Here is a 13,376-nt window from a genome sequence, read left to right as displayed (position 1 = left end):
TAAATCTTACACTAGAAACACCTCTGACAAATATACACAAGCAAAGTATAGAGAACAAAACAGGTCAAGAAAAAATTCTATGAAACATCTGGTAAAACACATATTATTTACATATACACATGGTCAACATAGTCGCATTCATTTGCATAATTATATATTAATAACAGAAAAACTTCACTTCTGCAAAGTACAGTACATCCTTCTTGAAAATGGGGTAAAGGAGGGGTTAAAACAATCTGATGTGTAATTGGGGCACTCAACCCACTTTCTGAGGATTGGCAGCCCGAACTCCTTGCTCATATGTGATCCTCTGTGTTATTAAATACTGAGCAGCCTGTGTTGCAGCTGGTGTTCCAGTAATGGTTACCTTCCGATTCCTTGTGCCAGGTACGAACTCTCCCTTTTTGGAGATCTGTATCCTTGCACCAGTCAACTCCTGGTATTCCACTAAGGTTTTCCCTCCTTTGCCAAGTATTGCACCAACTAAGTTTTCTGGAACTGCTATTTCAACTACATCCTTTGATCCATCTGTGGATTTCTCTGTCCCTAGAATGGCACTGGCAGCTAGGGGCGAGGCAGCTCCAAAGTATCCATTGGTTGCAGCAGTAGCAGCAGCCAGGCTACCTAATGCAAATGTCCCCGCCGTTCCACCAGCCGTGCTGCCGCTGGCTGAGGCCTCACTGGCATAGGTGGCCAACAAATTGGCTGCTGCTGCTGCTGGGTTGGCACTGGCAGCTGCTGCAGCCAAAGCCCCCGTTGCTGCTGCTTGGCTGAGCCCTAAACCTAATGTGTTGAGATTATATCCATAGCTGGCTAATGTATTAAGTGCAGAGGTGATGGCCACCAGGTCATTGCCTGTGAAGCCAGATAAAACTGCTGGGAAGGCCGCAACGCCGGCAAGGTTAGCATGTCCTAATAGCCCTGCGGCTGCTGCGGCAGTTGGTAACACTTCAGCAGTGTTTGCATAAGGAGATCCGGTCGGATTGGAATTTGCCACTGGACCTGTCACATTGGCATAACTGATATTGAGACAGCTGCCACTCTGTGGATCCTCTTGTATCTTCTGGATGATAAGTTCAACAGCTTTTCGGTTTTGTTCAGGTTCTCCACTCACAGTGACAACCCTCTCTTGCAAGTTGATCCCATCGGGTTTCTGGGAAAGCTGCACCCAAGCCCCTGACTGCTCCATTATAGCCTTCACAGTAGCACCTCCCTTCCCTATTATCAGACCTGCTGTGCTGTTGGGAACTATAATCTTTACCTGTAATTAAAAAAAATACGTATAAATAATACTTCTGTTTTGCGCATATACATCATATTACTTTGCTATCCTAGAAAAAGTACAATAATAAATAATTAGTTTAAACATAATTTATTAAGATGGAAATACCACAATTTTAAAGTGACTTTTATCATATTTTAATAAAGCTACCTTGTACAATGAGAGTTTTCAAAGGAAAAAGCAATCTTCAAGTCAAAACTGTTAAACAAAAACTTCCTTGAATGTCTGCATTTTGCAAATACAGTCTATGAGAAATCAGAGTGTCAAAACAGAGGGACTTATAAATGCACATCAATGGTAATGTTTCATAGAGCTCAAAAATTGTAATATGGCCACTGGTTCTTCATCTAGGGCAGCTTCAAGAAACTCTCTGCTCTGAGAAACACGAACAGGCAGGGTAGAATTATGAAAGCAAAGTTAACAAAGACAGCAGAAGAAAATACCCACTTAAACCTTTCAAAACATTAATTTCATGTTCCTTAATACCTAGTAGTTTTGGGGTCACTCACAAATATCTTATTTGTTTTATGGTTATATTTGAAGGTGAAGATCAGTAAAATTATTAATAGTATTTTATTTTTTTCAGTTGGACATATAGTCATTTAACTTTATAAAAATTGGCCACCAAATTAGTGAAAATTATTTAAAATTTGTTTCATAGGGGGATTTGAAAGTTCTATTACCTGGACTCTCTCTCTGATTTGCTCTCTTAAAAGACAAAGGATATTTAGTAGTAGTGCTTGCTACCCTATCTTGAAGCGGTAAGGAGAGGTGACTGTAGTCACAGAGTGTTTACAGCAGTCCAGTGTGGTGGCCATTTTCTTAATTTATACTGAGTGTGTAGCTACAAGAAACAGCACACCTGGATTTACTTCATCATAATAAAATGGTGTTGTAGAAGTCTATGAATGTGACATGTCCCTAAGTCCTAAAACTCATAAGCTGGATAGTTACCTTGAACTTGGACTTGTGAACATCCATGTCTCTATCTATGCCCCCTCCCTGGACACTTCAAACTAGACTGTAGTCACTGAAAGGGCACTGAAGTAACTGCTTTGTTCTCTATGCGGGGCAGGTTAGAGTGCAAGTTTAGTTTTTGTAGCTGAGATTTTCTGAACTTCATTAGCTAATTTTTAGCAAGTATCACCAATGCTATCATTAAAACACAGATCTGCTAGGACATTTTAAAGGCAGTCTGTGAGATCTGGTCATTCTGCTCTTGAGGCAGCAGGCAGTGAACATATAAATCCATGTTCCAGAGTGGACACATATGAGTAGATTTATACATCTTATACATGATTTTGATTTACTTTGTGCACAAAAAATGTTGTCTCATTCTAATATATTTAATCCTTTCATGAAAATAATTTTTTATTTCATTATTGAAATATAAATAATCCAAATACAAAAACACTTCTTAAGGATGACAAATATATTCAGAGTTGCCAACTAAGTCAAATTATTTTATGGATGATATAAGAAGAAATTTTTAGCAGTTATTAATCTTAGTAGACTTTTTCACCAGATAATTATTTGTCTTTAAAGAGTTATAATTATAATGCTAACCCTAATTCTACCTTATCCTTTTAGAAAGGTGAAATAGAGCAAACCTTAAGTTTTACCACACATGAAAATCCTGAGAAAAACTTACTAAAATCCTTCATTAACTTTCCCTAAGATCCTGCACTGACCTACTGGGCTACCATGTAGACTGCAAACTTTCTAGACTGTCCAACTTGTCTTGGCAGCTTCATCATCCCTAGCGTCTCCTATCTGTGACGTAGTCACTAAAACCCCTCTCTTAGTCCACATTTACGATGTGAGTTCCTAAGTATAGCCTGTTTTTATTGTCTATCTGTCTTTGCCTTTGATCTCCCCTGTCTTCCCGCTGACTGGTTTTCTCCTTCTTTACACTGACTTCCTGTCAATATGTGTGCTTTTACCTACCGAAGTCTAATGTATCACACAAGTAATTTAATTGTACCTATAAAAATATCAAACCTCATACCCTATGGTGTCACTGTTCCTACAATTCTTATTATGTTATTTCTCCTAAGAAGATATTAGCATAAAAAGGCATCCTCCAGTAGGCCACCATTTTATTTGGCTTTCCTGATCTTATTTGTACCTGGTTTAAGTTTCATATGGGTAATCATCAGAGAAATAAAACATAGGATATATTTGTACTGGGAATACAATTATTTCAAAGATAGTTTGCCATACAGAAAGACATTGGTATGTACAAAACACCTGACATTGGGTTCAGTATTTCTTAATTTAAAAAAAAGATTGATTTATTTTCTGTGTGTATTTTGCTTGCATGTCTGTAATTGTAGCCTGCACATGTGGTACCTGTGGCGGCCAGAAGAGGGCATCGTATCTGCTGGAGCTGGAGTTGCAATTTTAAGATTTCTTGGGGGTTCTGGGAACAGAACCCAGGTTCTTTGCAAGAGCAGTAAGCATTCTTAACTGAGTACTTCTAATCTCTGACTTTGGTTTCTTAAATCAAGAGTAATGTTTATTATTCTCAAATTCTAAAATTTTCATTTACCCCATGCATATGCTTAAGTATTCAAAAGTTAAGTACAGTGATGTTTTAATCTTCTCAGAAAGTTTCTGAAGCCAACACTAAAAGCTTTTTAATCCAATACAATCACACTGACAAACAATTAACTACATAACATCCTCCTTATTCCTACATGTTTACATATTAAAGTATTATTTTCCACCATGTTTTATGTTTCCTAGTTTCTAAAGCTATTGGCTAGCTGAGTTGAGCCATGAAAATGTAGTCAGATTAATTTCAGAAGTCTGGGACTGAGTGTTATTTTATTAAGTGGTGAGAGGGGCCAGTTAATAAGATGGCTCAATGTGGGCATCTACAGACTCAAAGAAAATGGTATTTCAAGCGCCTCTCCCTTTTCTTTCAAGCATTGCATTTTGAACCCAAACTATACCTGATACATATGAGCAGGTATCTCTAGAAGTACAAACTATCTCTAGGTTGTACCTCATTTTGTTTCTTTTCCACATTTCATTTTCCCTTCTGTCTATAAGCTAAGACAGTGAGAGGGAGACAGTGAACCCCCTTTTGTGTGGCTCTGGAAGGAGACAGAAATGACAAGTTTCCACAAAATTTCTAAAAGCAAACCAAAAAAGGTTACTATACTTCTTATTTGACTTAACACTACTTTGCTTTGCTTCTGAAGCATTCTTCTCTTTTGTGAACAATGCCTACTTTACAGTCACATTGCACCACTGCTTGGGAGGTGCAGGTGGAACGAGGAGAAGGAAGGAGTGCAAGCTTTCTAGAACAGAAGCACTTGAAACTACTACTGTTACTCCAAGATGACAAGCAATGTAGACCTTTATACCAAAAGGAAAGCTGCTAGAATCAACTGCAGAGAGCCAGAGAAGTTGTAAAATGATACAATATGGCAGAAAAATCTATTTTAAAAGTAAGAATAATTTAGAATAGTCTTGCTGCTTAAAAAAAATTGGATTCTACTAAACTGAAGTTCTGTTTATAGAAGAAGGACTATTTGAAATATTCACAGGTTAAATAAAAATGCTTTTCATTATTATTAATAGTGTCCCCACATCCATTTTGGTACACATGCACTAAAGCAATTTTAACTATGGTTAGTAAAAAATTATATCTGAAAATTCAATTTTTGACATGCAAATTAGGATCCTCAATTTATTATTTTTCTCTGAATTCAATATTTAACTTAAAAAGTGAAAATGTGCCTTTAATCTTAGCTCTCAGGAGGCAGAGGCAGGCATATCTCTACAAGTTCAAGACAAGTCTGGTATATAGAAAGTGTTCAGTGATAGCCAGGGCTCCATGAGAAACCCTGCCTCAAAAAAAAAAAAAAAAAAAGAGAAACATGGAAATAGCTATGAACAACAAAGTCAGAGAGTGTGTCCAGTGATGCAGATGATTGGGAGAAAGGATGAGGCATGTGGCTTGAAGGGACCTATTCTGGACATTTTTTCTTGAAGTATCTATTAGACACTAAAATGAAAATGTCAAGCAGATGAATGGTTACGGCTATGGAGATTAGAAATATTTGAGAGTTAAAGAGACGGAGATCTTTACATCTTAGAAACACACAGTGTCACCCAAATAGGGAAAAATGCAAAGATTGATTAAATAATGATCAATAAAGTAATAAAAGGGAAAAGATATGACTTTTAAAATCATCAAATGTATTGGAGCAGTAAATTAACCACTGTGAGTCCACATTATGAACATGCATGCGTGTGTGTGTGTGTGTGTGTGTCTGTGTGTGTGTGTGTGTGTGTGTGTGTATGCGTATGTGTGTGCATACAAACACACCCACACCACAATAATATTGGAGGTACTGGCAATGAAGGAAGCATGGGGAAAAAGCATCTGCTTAATCTAGTTCCACAATTTTTGGCAATAACAGTACAAAACAATCTTTAACAGTACAAAACAATCTTAAAAAGCATGAATATAATTTGCATGTAAGATCTCCAGGAAAAAATATCTAACCATATCTGATGTTAGGCAAGTCTACTAATGCAACCTCAGACAGAAAAATGCCTTTCAAGTAATACACTTTATACTTTAAATCATATAAATTAGCAAATCTTCTTAATCCTAAACTAATACCTATACTAAAACTTTTGCAGGTATTAAACTGTTTAAACATATATCTGTTACCTTGCCCCAAAGGAGCTACTATATTAGAAACTCCGCATATAGGTTTGATAGGAAGCTGGGCTCAAGAGCTTTTGATATGATAAATATGAAAGATAAAATTACATTTATTATATAATAATTAATTCGAAATAATTTTAAAATATGAAAAAATGGCCTTTCCCTTACAGTAAATGAGCAGCCTTCTGGGACAGAGGTCTCTCCCCAGGGACCATATATGACATTCACTAGCACATTCCACGACATATAATTTTTCAGCTCAGAGGCACATAGGATATCTTTCCCTTGAGAGACTTTTAATTTTTATTTAACACATAATATGTATCAGAATTGATACCTGAATTTTTATCCCATTATCATTTTTAGCTAACTTTTAGGAAGAAAGACATCATAATAAAAGCCAGTAATTATTATATTTCTGTCATCACACTAATGCACTCAAAACTCAAAACATGGCAGATATTTTTTTACTATTAAGAAGAGGGGCATGTTTCTTAGGAATGTAGTTTTCTCAAGTTCATAGTAGACCAGTTAAATGGATCTTTTTCATTACTTTCATATGTTTCCCACATAACACTGTGCAATACCAGAAATCCTTCAAGAACTGAACTATAAAGATCAAGTCATTTTCCTCCTTTTGCTGATGTAAACAGTGCTGCATTAAACACTCATGCATCTTTAGAGCTATGCATCTGAATGGTCCTTATGTTCTTGAAATTCCTAAGAGCTGTGCCACACTGCTTCCTTTACCAATATGTGTGTGAGTGCTTATTTATGTATACTTGCCAACATTTGACTTCTAAGCACACACATTCTGAGTCTGATACATGTGCTTCATATATACTTACATACAATCTATCTTTCGGGAAAAACTTAACCTTGTGACAGATACTGCTACCCATACTGATGCTGGTGACTCTGAGCATGCTTTTTATGGGACATTTCTATTCCTTTCTCTGTAAATTACCCTTCCTGAACTTAACTGATTTTTCTATTGCATTATTTTTTATTTATCCATCAGAATTGAGAAATACTTCATATACCAGAGATAATCCCATAGATGAATAGAAGGAACGTGTGGCAAAGACTATATTCTTTAAGGTTAACTCTTTACTCAATAAATCAATTTCTTCTAGTTGGTTTGCACTATTAGAGACAATTCCTGGGCAAAGTTTCCTTCGAAGGATCCCATAAAACTGTTTTATCTGCTGCTAGTCACTTGACATGTACTTTTTCATAGCCTGCTATACTCCAGGTTTTGTTTTATACACCAGAGAATAAAATGGAGACAATTCTAATTGTCATACAATGTAACATTGTAATGGAGTGATGGGGCTCACAGTATACAACAGATGTATTAGTAAGAAAGTGCACAATACTCCCAAGAGAGCAGAACAAAGAACAGCATGAAAAATGCAATTAGGAGTGCTGGATGAGAGGGAGGCCAGACAGGGTACTAATCAGGCAGGCAAGTGGTCTCCCAAGTAGGTAGTTTGGAATAATCTTGAAGGATTACAAAGGTTTTAACAAAACACATATCTGAGATTAGAATTTGACATGCAGAAAAATAACAACAACAACAAAAAACCCCACAAAAACAAGAGCAGAACACTGAGGAAGAAGCTGCCAGTGTCTGAAAGGAATAGCAACTGTGTGGTGTGACTGCCCAGAGTGATCTAGAGGCAGTGCCATGATCAGATAGAAGAGACAGTGTGTTCTGAGGCAGATCCTAACCAGTGCTGATGCAAATTTGGGTATGCTGGTTTTTAACATGTAAACTGGTTTACAGTATTCAGATGTAGGCAAGAGAATACAAACTTTAAGAGGAGAATGTTTAGGGTGGTCTTTGTAACTGCTGTACTTAAGGTAGCAGTTAGGTGTGTTAATTGCAACATTAAGCAGGCATCTGTTGGCAGGATGGGGTTGCACTGTGAGAGGTGAGTTCAAAGTACTTGGGATGTGAAGCTTAAATTTTAGTAAATAATTTGTGAAGTTATACATTTAACCCATGAACATAAAAAATATGGTAAGGAGTGTATAAGAGCCTTCAAAAAATTCTGCTAGTTCACGGTTCCTGTGGTTTGAGAGAGAGCGTCTGTCTTCTCCACAATTCATATGTTTGTAACTCGATCCCAATGCAACAGTGTTGGGTGGTCAGGCCTTTCAGTAGTGACTACATTTTGTGGCTTACTACTGCTACACGATGGATGTTTTCAGGAATGGCTTCTCTTCTGTCACATGAAGACATTGCCTTGGTCCTTTTCTCTCTCCCTTTACCATCTGCCATGGGAATATGATGCAAGAAAGCTCGCATTAGATGCTGGCATCTTAGTCATTGGCTTCCCAGCCTCTGTATCTGTGAGAAATGTTCTTTAGGCAGTAGCATTTAAGGTCTGAAAGCAACACTACATCCTGAAGCATTCTGCAAGATATATGATGCTCAGAAGACTAGAACATTCCACCAATGAGAGGGTGGAATGTCCTGGAGTCTAGTAAGTTGCCAGGAGCAGGATTAGCATGGTGATGTAGAATTCTGGACACTAACTACAGGAAGCACAGCACAGAAGCGGATGTAAGAAAATGGGGCCCATACTGCTGCAAACATGTGGTCTGAGAACAAACAACTGGAATCAGCAGTGTGGCTAAACTACTGTCCATGGAAGGGTTAGTGGATCGGTGGTGGTAAGAGCCTAACTGGAGAAGACATGGGAAACAGACTAGAGATACTTTTGTGAACTTTGCTATAAAGTACTAGAAGAGACATTAGTTTGTGGGCTGGAAGAGTTGAGAAGGAGAAGGAGAGAAGGCAGTTCTGTGTTTTAAAATGGGAGACAGGAGTGGGACGGGAGGAAAGAGGAGAAGGTCCAAAGTGAACATGTTTACATTATGATGCATACATGTATGAGAGGGTTAAAATTTAAATAAAAAGACAGGGGAAAACACGGCATGCAGGTTGGAATATTTCTTTAGAGCATCAAAAGTTGACAAAGGGTACAGTTAAAGAAAGGATATCATTCATTAATAGAGAAAGGGTATGCTTATTGTACAGAGAGAAATACCTGTGAAAACAACCCAATAGGCAGAAAGCATGGGTGTGAAGTGCTGTCCTAGTATTGCCGGCATTGGTTCAAGGAAGGATTCTTTTGATGGCATCAATTTCAGTGAAGTACATGTAAGCTTATTGAATGGGAAAGGAGAAGCCACAAGAATGATGGCAGAGAAGGCCTGCATCTGTTATCTGTGCCCCTGCTCCTGATACCGAGGCATCACTGACTGACGTGTAAAACCACTTATAAAATTATGATGAGACAACAAGTAAAATGAGCATCATCTTGGAATTGATAAATGCTACTGAACCTGTTAACGCTTCTGAAAGCTTAACCAATTCTCTTTGCTTTATATTTTCTTCACTTGAACATATCACATATGAAAAAGCTGCAAACATTCATCTTAAAATGTGAAACACATAAAAAGAAAATAAAGTGTAGCAGTGTTAGCTTTACCAGCTGCTTCCCAATACAGACTGTGACATTTCACTACTAAGCAAGAGCAACTACATGCTCTCTAGATGTTGACTATGGAACTAAGCTAAGGACAGGGAATTTGAAACACCTTAGACTTCAGAAACAGACAACACTAGCATTAGATTGTTGTTAACTCAAGCATTCAAATGAAGCTATTTACTGAGTAATTGACTTTTAGGGTCTGATATTTTTCACATTGCCTTTAAATGAACACACCCAGACACTGCACCACCGTGGAAAGAATTGGGATTTTCATAGTCAGCCCTAAGAAACCTGAGCATTTGAGTTTCGAATGGGATTACTCAGCAGGTAAATGGCTAGACAAGGTCCCCACCACAGTTTGCTCTAGTGTTCCCTGTTCTCTATCACTTTATAAGGCTTCTCACAGAGGGTCTTCAGTATTCAAGGGGAGTTATTATTGAGCTACTGTTGAACAATAGTGTGTCAGAATGTGACTCACGGAAACATGTTAAGGAGGCTGAAGTGTAATATAATAAAATTCAAGTGCTAAACACGATAATCTTCAGAATGAAAAGTTTTGGAATGATGGCTCTGTAGAGAAAGCCTATTCTCTGAAATACTGCCACGGTTTTCATTTCTAGATTTCCTGTGTTATTTGCAACTCAGTAGTTCTTTTGTACACATCAGTAAGTAACACAAACTATTAATCTTAAATGAGTACCTGACCAAAATTCATTTGGCCAACACTGATTAGAAAATAGTACAAATGTTAGTTACTTGATGGTAATCTGCCTTTGCTTACACCAATTTTTTCAGGAAAGGAATTCTTCCCCCTGCTTACAGCAGGGTTATCTTACATACAGTCATTTTTAATCTAAAATAGAAATCCCTGATTTTCTCCATTTCTATTGCTTATAAGATTAAAAACACATTTGATAGTTGCTGGTAAATATAAACTAAGTTTAAATCGGTATACATATCTCTATCTATCTCTGTCTATATAATATTTTACTTCTGTAAAGTTTAAGATTTTTACATTGAGTCATATTTTCCTGTCCAGACTATATTTATAGACACAAATTAGGAAATTTACTAGGACAATTCAGAAGACAGGACTAGGTACTGCACATTTTGAGTGTGAGTGAATGAAGATGATGTTCCTTTGCGACAGCCATATGGAGAGAACCTACCATGAAGGACTACAAGAGAGAGTTACAAATTGCTAATAATGAAATCTTATTGAGAAACTACAATTCTTTCAATAAATTAAGGATTTTGCTGTTCTTCTTTTAACACTTGCTTCATATGATCCAGGAGCTATGCTTCTTTGTACATAAACAGAAAAACATACAAACAAAAAGAATACAGTATGAATAGCAAAATGTATTAGCACATTTTAGACAGAATAATAGATCACAGTGCCTATATTTCAAAACATTACAATAGCAGATTTGGCAGAAGCAAGGGTGATAATATATCTAGAGGGTAAAATTAATAAGAAAGAGCATTAATAAGAAAGTAGATATAGTTTGCTTTTTAGGAAAACATTCTAGAAAAATCCACAATCATATAGTAAACTACAAATGTAATTTCAGAGAAAAAAATTAGTAGATTGGCTTTCTATTAAGCATCTTACTTTGAGAAAAATCATTGGTCTTGTTTATGTTGTATTCATCCGTGCAGCTTTTGTTGAGAAATGAAACACTACTGGAGCGCAGGAGACATTTAAAACAAAAGGCAGTCATTTCCTTGGTGAGTTTCTATGCCACAGAACTAAAGCATGGGAGAATAGAAGCAGGAAGGGAGCCCCCAAAATGCATTCTTCTCATCCCCACACTACCATGTTCTTCAGAGAAAAGTGATGGATGTATCATTCTGATGTACCCTAACTGTTCCAGGGACAAAATGAGAGCACTGTGAAATATTCATGCTTAAAGGAAGTTTCATTTCACAAAAGAAAACTAAATTCCCACGACAGACCAGCATCCTAAGACTTCTTAGATTCACTTAAATCATTTTATTTACCCCGAGGTTGGAAAGTTACTAGAGTCAGTCAATGAGCAAAATTATGATGACTTTAAATTAAAAATATGAAAATTCCACATACAACATATGTAGCCATACCTTGTTTGCCAACTAATGAAAAATATTTTAAAACATAAACTGTTAATATTTAAATAATCTCATGAAGCCTTATTTTACTCAAATTGAAAAGTGGATTTAATAAAGAAGGTACTTCTCAACTAAATAAAAATGCACATAAAACAAAAATTTGTTTAAATATTTGAATAATTATTTTACTCAACAAATACATTTTTGAAGGCTGGTTTGCAAATATTTAGTTTCAAAAAAGTGGTCAAGTCAAACTAATAGGATATAATTCTAATTGCAAAGTGTGACACTTGTGCAATGAAAAAGTGATTAAAAGTTCTTGATTAACAAAATATACTGTATACTCACTTATTAAACAATGCTAAAATTACACCATTTTTCAAACTAGAAATGCTCATTGTTGACACAGTGAGGCTGGTCTCAAAAAATAAAATGATATCCACCCTTAAAGACATACCTCTGCTCAATTTTCATACATTTTATAACTTATGTGGACATGCTTAAATTATCTATGAAAACTCCAAGGAAGATACACTGAAAGAAATGGAAGGAACAACTCAATCATTAACCCTCAGGGCTTTGTAAAGTGACTACAGTTTTAAGGAATAGGTTAAAAATTCCAATGGAAGCCTACTACCTGAATATATTTGTTAATGGAGTTAAAATGCATGTAAAATTAAAAAAAATGATTGATATTTCTTTGTTAGGTTCTTTGGATTCTGATCATGGTGCATATATGTGAATGAACGAATAAATCCTTAACCCACCATTATCTTTTTCTCCAGCTGGCAGGCAATCGCTGTGAAAGTATGGTGTAGATGAGAGGATGATACTGTACCTGGTTAGCTCTGGAGGTGGTCATGGGGTCAGATGGAGAGGACTTGGTGGTAGTTGGGGAAGATGGCAATGTCTGGGAACAAAGCAGTTCAGGAGCAAATCAACCTTTATGAGCCTTAAGCTGATCATTAAACAAAATAAAACGAAATAAAATGTAATATAACGAGAACAAAATCCTACGAACAAAGTCTTCTCCTATTCATTCAAATTTAATGGAACTTAAGATCAACGGAGTAACTAATACATGTAAATATGCATGCATAAGCATGTAAAAATAAATTCATGACTTGAAATCATGGTGGTGACTGATAGAAACTCACATGAGTGCTAAACGCATCCTGCCCATATGCATGAATAGCAGTCCCATTTCTTTCCCTCTAATTAGCTTGGGGAAAAAGAGATGTCAAAGAAAATTCAAGAAGTTAGATGAATAAAATTGGAAGAGCCATTTTCCTATCAATGAATACAGTTGGAGATTTGAAGAAGTGGTGAAATGAAGTTTACTTTGGCATAAAAGTATTCACCTACTTAATATGTTGAACATCACCAACAAGCTGATTCCACATGAATTTAGGGATCCACATACAAAAGCAATTTAATTTGCAGTTCTGAGTTCTTAATATCACATTATCTTCTAAAATATTAATTTTAATAAACTTAGAGCCATCTGAAAATGTAAACATTAACCTCATATTAATAAACATATAACTGGCAGCATTCTAAAAATTATCATTTTTATCATTTATCCTAAATGGTACATTTAAAATAGAAAAAAAAGTGTAATATATTGTAGTATTGTCATCCTATGTTCGAAATAATCACAAGACACTATGAACTGGATTTTCTGTCCATTTACAAGCACAAACGAATGCTACAGAGATGTGTCACAGCGAGTTATACATATTCACTGAGTCATTCACCTGGATTCTTCTGAAGCCTGGAACATCTAACAAGGCAGCCTTAAAAGTTT

General features: G+C 36.3%; 1 protein-coding gene across 5 annotated transcripts in view; it reads right to left on the bottom strand.

Moving 5' to 3' along the window:
• Window positions 1–13,376, bottom strand: part of Nova1 (NOVA alternative splicing regulator 1) — a 124,775-nt gene that overhangs the window by 1,816 nt on the left and 109,583 nt on the right. For 3 of the 5 annotated variants that reach the window (XM_027419780.2, XM_035445156.1, XM_027419781.2), the window contains exons 4-5: window positions 12,408–12,479; window positions 1–1,261 (exon numbers count right to left, since the gene is read on the bottom strand). The exon at window positions 1–1,261 is cut by the window's left edge and continues 1,816 nt beyond it. In XM_027419780.2, the coding sequence (XP_027275581.1) occupies window positions 257–1,261; window positions 12,408–12,479 (1,077 nt within the window). In that variant the 3' untranslated portion in view covers window positions 1–256. Of the gene's footprint in view, window positions 1,262–1,356; window positions 8,253–11,093; window positions 11,162–12,407; window positions 12,480–13,376 lie in introns of those variants that run through there. The other 2 variants (XM_035445157.1, XM_027419782.2) reach the window with 2 other exon arrangements.

This window comes from Cricetulus griseus, chromosome 5, assembly GCF_003668045.3.
Source record: "Cricetulus griseus strain 17A/GY chromosome 5, alternate assembly CriGri-PICRH-1.0, whole genome shotgun sequence".
Lineage (NCBI taxonomy): Eukaryota > Metazoa > Chordata > Mammalia > Rodentia > Cricetidae > Cricetulus > Cricetulus griseus.
The sequence above is the reverse complement of the archived record's forward strand: the minus strand, read 5'-3'. Positions and strand labels throughout refer to the sequence as shown.